Below are 7,473 nucleotides of genomic sequence, written 5' to 3'. Positions count from 1 at the left end.
ATACATTCTCCGAAATGGATTAACATTTTAGTAGATTTTTACTGGTATATTAGCAAAACTGAACTGAATATTTCAGTGGAGTAGGTTCCAGGTAAAAGTCCTCAAAACAGGGCATGAAAAGTTCCTCAGTGGTAAAATTACAACGGTCAGATACAGTTTTAAACTAACCGAATAGAGTAATGATTTAACAAGAGAATGTGATAATTGACAGATATAGAAATAAAATTAACCAAAAAGGTGACAGCTAGTGAATATTATAATACTGATAAATTGAAAATAAAAGAGGCAAAATGTAGAAAATACTTTATAATATAATAGGTGGTCTAGAAATAAACACAAAAAATGAAAAAGTTGCCAAAGCTATCAACTTGTGCAGCCTTGATGAAGCTCTAAAAAGTGGGGTAAAATGTCGGAAAATAAATATCTGATAACTATTTCTTCATTATTTCAAATTATGCAGTCAATTATTTATATATATATATATATTGAAGATACTAATAGTAATGTGAAAAGGAAAGTCATGGCTATTTTTGAAAGAAGAATTTTGTCTGTAAGAACACTAGATATAAATTTTTTTAATAAAATTTAAACAATATGAAAGTACTCTTAGATTAATATTTTTGAGTACACCATAAGGTGCCTTCTTACCAAATTTGATGCTTTTAACAGCCATACTATGATTATTTTATAATATAGTTCTAAACCCACTTGTTAGTATCAACTGTGCTCTGAACATAAAACATTTCTTTCATGAATGACTAAGATGGTCATTCCTAATTAGTACGTAATAAATTAATGAGATAAAAGTGAAGGATAATGTACTCAATTGTAATTTAATTATTGATTAAATTACACTTAGGTCAGTTAATACAGTTTTAGTATTTTAATATCACTGAATGTTATATAAATGTCAAAAAATGTCATTGATTTAAAAATCTCAAAGCTTAGTAGCAGTCCTCAAAACGTTTTATTTATTTTTTTTAACATTTTGATAGAAGTATTTTTTTTATGTCATAGAACAAAACAAGAGAATGTCTTAGGCAAATTTTCTATGTTATTTTTTAAGGATCATCCTAAGACACAATAGTTCGGAAAGCCTGAAAAATACCCTGCTGAAATCAGTTGATAGCTTAAGAAGTATTATGTTCTGCAATAGATTATTCAACCTGCTCTCTATAAACCAATGTACTTGGTAGAGTTGACCAATTGGAATAATTTAATTTTTATTTAAAATTTATGTGTAAGGCATGTTATATAAATAAATTTCAATATCAAAATTAATCTGTGTTAGATTTTTCTGAAATGTTTCTTGTAACAGAAATAATGGCAAGATCGATTTTTTTTTTATTGTTATTAATAATTAAAAAAATCAATATAGTTGATTGTTATACTAAATTGTAGATCTTAATTAAGTATTTCTAGATAGTTAAATGATGTAAAATGCATGTTTAACAACAATCATATAAAATTATTTGTAATTAGAGCACATGAATACAATCACTTGGTGCTATAAGGTTTCTCCCAGAGGACTTGATTGCTGAGAGTGTTGGGAGGGTCTCCATAGCACTTGGTTCACAGAAGATTGTGGGTTCGATTCCCACTAACCCACAGTCAATATTCATTTCACCCCGGAGAGTCAATATTTATTGATCATAAAAATATAATTTATCTTGTGCACTTTGGTGTCTTACTGATATATTTATATTTGTCATATATATAATTGTTCCTTGGGGGGAGGGAGGGAGATAAGTGAGAGTAAAGTATCAATTTTATTGCAGTGATTATGGAATACTCTGTCTGTAATGAACTATATAAATCTGTTGTTAAAAGCAGTATATTTCTGAAAGCACCAGCAGATTCAACTGAGGGGCACAGGGAGTATACTCCTCCTTCTTCGAAGATGAAAAAATTATTTTTTTCTTGAAAAATTCTTTCTAATACATAATAATACAATTGAAGCATTTATTATTATGTCCTTAAATGAAAAATTAAATTGCATTTAAAAATTTTCATTATTTAAACTATATTTTTTTAGATCAAAATTTTAGTTAGCTGCATGGATTGACCTGGTACACAGGTGCATTCCACTTTTCCTCAAAAATCTCAAAAGAGTTTGTTTTTTGTTGTTCTTGTCCAAAGTATTCCGTTTCAGTTCTCTGGTTTTTCATCCAACCATAAAAATTTAAGGATAAAATGGTCAGAGTGAAGTCAGTGGAGTTATAATGAAGACAAATAAGTGAAACTTATTTTATTTGTGGAATATTTTATTATTGTTCATTATTACACTACTGACTTTACTCCTAACCATCTCCTCTCATTGAATCTATTATGAACAACATCTCTATAAGGTGATCTTCTTTTCCCTACCCTATACTTCCATGCATTACTGTACTGTACAACAGCACATCACACGGAGACACATTAAATTCTTCCAGTCTCCCTGCTTCCTTCAATCCAGTATTCCAGTCTATCACCCCATCCCCCCTTCCTGCGAGGTGGCAGGGCAGGAAAGGTCCCAAAAACCCTATTAACATCACCTCATAGCTCCATCTACTGATGCACCCCAACCCCCTCCCCCACACTTCTTTTGATTTCAGACTGTTTCTCTTATCATTTCACTATTATCTATTGTCTTTATTATTTGTATTTTTATTTTTATTTATCTTTATTTTTATTTATATATTATATGCGATATAACACGAGGAGGCCCCTCACCTCCGGACTCAAATAGTTGCTGAACGGATAGCTCATATGTAAAATTAAATATAACAGGTAACCTTTAAATACCAAAGGTAGTAAAAGGTAAGACACAACACGAATTACTTTTTCTTTCTACACAGTAAAAAAAAAAAAAAAAAAAAAAAAAAAAAAAAAAAAAAACTACCCTATACTTGGAAACTATTCTGTCAATAATCCAACCTTTTTCTTCTCTTTCACCCCAGCAACATGGCCAATGCATTTACATCTACCCATTTAAGCCACTTTTACCCCACCAGTAGTTCCTTTCCTCTCATTATAATATTTGATCCCTCCTTCCTTTCCTCATGATTCTAATAACAGGTTACAGATACATTGGTTGTTGGTCGGTTGTGAACAGTAATGAACTGAAAGATGAGATGTATTGGGAGAAGGAAGAAGGAAATTTTAAATTTAGCACATGATATAATAAAAAAAAAATATTTCATAAATTTTATTACAAATAAATATATAAGTAAAATCATCATTTAAAAAGGAGAGCTATTACTAAACTGAAAGGCACTCAAATGTCCATCAATAAAAATAATACATTCCTGGAATTAAATTTTGGAACTAATTAACAGAAAAATAGAGACATTTAATTTATTCACTGCATTAATGTTAGAATTATTCTTGCGCATGCCTGAAAAACTTTATATCACCACTGTATTAGATTGAGTTAGTCATGGAATGGACTGCCGATGCTTGGGATACACTATGTGCTCTGAAACACGCCACAAACACTTAATGTAAGGACACGACAGAATGACATATTTGATTTGATTTCCGAGCAAGCGGCAGTGTTTGTCGGTTATAATGGCTGAGATCTTAGCCTCCTTCTTCCTATTTCCTGTAATGGTAGTTGTGGTCGATGTAAGCTGGCACGTATGCGGCTGGTGCGTGGTGGACGGCTGGTGCGTGGTGGATTGCGGGTGCGTGGTGGACTGCGGGTGCGTGGTGAACCGCAGGAGCAGGGTGATGGGAGGGTCCGATCTTCTTGACGACTGCGTTGAAGCCGTTGTGGTCATCAGCGGTGTACTCCACCACCCTGATGGAACCGTCGGGCTCAACGAGGGAATATCCGCCCTTCACTACGTCTCCATCACGCTCTTCGTACTGCTGCTTGATGTCACCGGTGTGGGGGTCGTGGACTCCGTAGTTAAAGGCGTATCTTGGGTATGCCTAGAATTAATTAATTAATAAATTTATAGTAAAAAATCATCTTCGATTGAATGAATGCTTTCCTACATCAAATTGAGGGAAAAAACATTGATAAAGATTGTACTAGCAGTGAAAAATATTTCTCTAGTTCTAATTGAATTTACGGAAATATTGTGACATGAAATATTAAAAGAAGAATAGTACTACCCATTTAGATTCTTTTATCATTTAAACGGGATTTGTCTTATTTATATTACCAAAAAAATTCAATGTCTTTAATGCACTTAGAATTTTGTCATAAAATAAATTGTACTAAAATCAATAAATAATTAAAAACATAGCAGTGAATAAACAATAATAAAAAATAAAAATAAAAAAATTAAATTTTTAAGTAATAAACAAAGTCATCTGAAGTTTTAGGACTTAATTAATAGTCAGAAATAAACTATAATGTTCAATGAGAAAAACAATCTTACTTTTCTTTCACCATATTTAAAAAAATAAAAGTATTTAAAAAAAGTCTCGATTTTTGGATTATTGTTACCAGTTTTCTTCCTTTTATAAAGTTCTTTGATAAACCCTAATAAATAACACATTGTATAAAGAATCCTATAAAAATATTTCTGCTGATTAAAAAAAGGGCCAGACAGTTATCAGGCAGAAAAAACAAAGATAAACCGATTAGAAAGGTACTAAGTGACTAAAAATTATAATTTTCATAGCTATATTATAGTTTCTGTAAATGGTATTTAAGTCTCAAAATCGAGGATAACTAAATCACGAATAAATCACGAAAAAAGAAAATAATTTTTTAAGATCAAAGCATCAAGTAAGAAGTAAATAAAAAGAGATTTGGTTTTTTACTAAATCTACCTGTTTAGCAAACCTAAGATCAGGATTCCAAACCACAAATTCGTAAATTGAACAGATGATGTATGGTTGATGTAACCTTGGTTGTTAAAATAAAATATTATTCGCGATTTAACCCTCTGAGATCATATTATAGTATGGTTTGTTAGCTTAAGATGAAATCCATAATCACCCATTATGATCTGGAAGGAAATGGAGATACATTTTATGACTACATGGAGGGTAGAGGAAACAGGTGTTATTCAAAAACCTTGAACGCGAGAAAAACGAAATACAATTTTATGACTCCTAATTAATAAATTTTTTTTTTTGTACTTTTGCTCTCTGCGGTACAAGTAACCACAAATTTGTACCCATCAATAATTCAATTTTGAAAAAAATGTGAAACCTTTTTTCCCCCATAGATTCTTTTGTTGTATTATTCTAAAACATTATTACATGATTCAATATTGAAAAATCTTTTTATCAAACAATCTAGTAATAAACCATACATCAGAACTATCATGCGATTATAAATGAGTTATCAATCATACTGATGAAAACTATTGAGATGAACTACTACTACTGAGGAATCTCAATAAACTATTATTACACAACTTGATCTGGAAGGTCACTACAAACTGGTCTAGATAATAAATAGAAATCAAATGAGGCATGATGATGAAGCAATATTATATTCCTTTTGTACAGACTTGTTAAGGAGTGTATGTTGCAAGATATGATGAGGTAGTTCAGCAATTAAACGTTTATAGAGAAGGGTCTTACTAGTGAACGTCCCACACTACGAAAGTAGCTGGTCGACCAAGACCTTGAGTGGATAATGCTATTGTGCAACTGGTCCACCTGCCGCCATTGTAGGATCACCGCTATCTAGATCTGTCTTATCTGCCGAGTCATTACTGAATGCTTCCTTCTTCATTCAGCTCCAGCCAACAATTCTTTACAGCGATGCCGACCAGTTAGAAACATAAGTAACACTATATCACTAAATTATAATACTTATCGAGACTGTTGAGCTGAATCGTAGGCTCATCTTTTAATATGAATGAAATTTCTTTTAGCCATAAATGTATCTTCTTTTAATGAAATTTCCCAAGAAGTGATTAAAATAATAATGCTAATACTCAAGGCGGAAACGTTTACTCGTTTATGAAAAAAAAATGCGATTGTTTAAAACACATCTTTAATCTCATATAGGCCTCCTATTTTGTAATAATTCACCTATAAGAACCATCCACAAGTCGTAACGATCGATTATGATGTTTTCCAGACCGATAAATTGGAATATCCTCAACTCCCCGGGAAAGTTATCGTTCCTGTATCTCTTTTCCAAGAAATCGAGCTCTAGTGATACTGATAAATGGTGGCAATACTTAATAATGAATTTGAGATCAGAATATATTACTAGGACACACAGAAGGAACAGAAAGTTCACAAAAATAGTTTACAAACTAGCTCAATTTAGGTAATCTCTTTGATGCAATTGAAATGAGATGTGCTATGTATTATCATTATCATTATATTTACCAAATGAATGAATAGTTATAAAGGAAGCTTTAATTAAACTGAAACATATGACTAATAACTCAAATTTGAAAAAAAATAACTCTGATCGTTTTTCCGATGCACCCTTTACATATATTAAATATTTCCTTCCATCCCGTTTTCGTCCTAATTTGCAGTTTCGTTCAAACGCCCGTCCGTTTTTTTAATCATGATACCTTTTAGGGATTAAGTGATCTTCGTATGGTGTTTTTTTTAGTTTAAGTACTATTTTCGAAGATTATAAAAAAAGTTTAGTACATTTATTAGTTAATTTATTTTGATTATGTTTTTTCCAATGGTAGAAATTAGATCCCTCCCATTTCTCTTCTGGTTGTTCCATTTATCCCATTGTTGTACGAATGGATGGTTCATAACTCAGTGAACAATCTTTCCTAACCGCGGATCGTTAGATTATACTCTTAGGTTCTATACAATCACTGTTAATCTTACTCAAGAATTGTAAACGTCCATAATACTTACGTAGTGCTCATGGTCGTGTTGTGGAGCGTAGTTAGCGTACTCAACACCGTCATAGGCTGGGAGTACTGCTGGAAGGCCTGCTGGAAGGCCAGCTGGAACGTGGATTGGTGCCACCTGGATAGCAGGTCCGGCAGAGTAGACTGGAGCGGCGGAATGGTGGAGAGCGTGCCCCTCAGGCAGGACCGCGGGCCCCACGGAATGGATGTACTGGGGCTCCAAGAGTTGGTGGCCCTCGTAGTAGTGTGGTTCAATAGCGCCTGCTCGTGCCAGTGCGATTAAAGCCAGCAAAGCTTCCATTGTCTGCGGGCAAGGTATGTTGTGAATACGGCGCCGTACAGAACACAAGTATAATTGTACTAAATAAAAACATAATTATTGTGAATAATAATATTTTATGCTATTTCAAATGCTAGCATATTAATTTTTTTAATTATTCGACAAAGCTTTTAGAAAATAAATTTATGATAGAGCAAATCCGCTTAAGTTAATTATTCCTCTCTTCAAAAATCTCTTGTGTGGTTTGAGGAGATATACCCACTTTTTAAGATGCTAACAAAAGTTCAATCACAATAATAATTAATTATTCATAGTATAATAATTAAATATTTAAATACTAAATAATTCAACAACACTATCCAAATTATAGTCTCAAAACATTTATTTCATTCACATGTCCAACGT

The 7,473-nt window shown here is 32.3% G+C and overlaps 1 protein-coding gene across 1 annotated transcript in view; it reads right to left on the bottom strand.

Annotated features, from left to right (window-relative positions):
• Positions 1 to 3,163: 3,163 nt before the first annotated feature.
• The window catches only part of LOC106690574 (cuticle protein 8), a 26,628-nt gene continuing 22,318 nt past the window's right edge, over positions 3,164 to 7,473 (bottom strand). The window contains exons 2-3 of the mRNA XM_014436044.2: positions 6,793 to 7,092; positions 3,164 to 3,918 (exon numbers count right to left, since the gene is read on the bottom strand). Coding sequence (XP_014291530.1) covers positions 3,580 to 3,918; positions 6,793 to 7,092 — 639 coding nt within the window. The 3' untranslated portion in view covers positions 3,164 to 3,579. The remainder of the gene's footprint in view (positions 3,919 to 6,792; positions 7,093 to 7,473) is intronic.

The sequence above is a fragment of the Halyomorpha halys genome, unplaced genomic scaffold (genome assembly GCF_000696795.3).
Source record: "Halyomorpha halys isolate HHAL.00 unplaced genomic scaffold, Hhal_1.1 Scaffold1760.1, whole genome shotgun sequence".
NCBI lineage: Eukaryota > Metazoa > Arthropoda > Insecta > Hemiptera > Pentatomidae > Halyomorpha > Halyomorpha halys.
The sequence above is the reverse complement of the archived record's forward strand: the minus strand, read 5'-3'. Positions and strand labels throughout refer to the sequence as shown.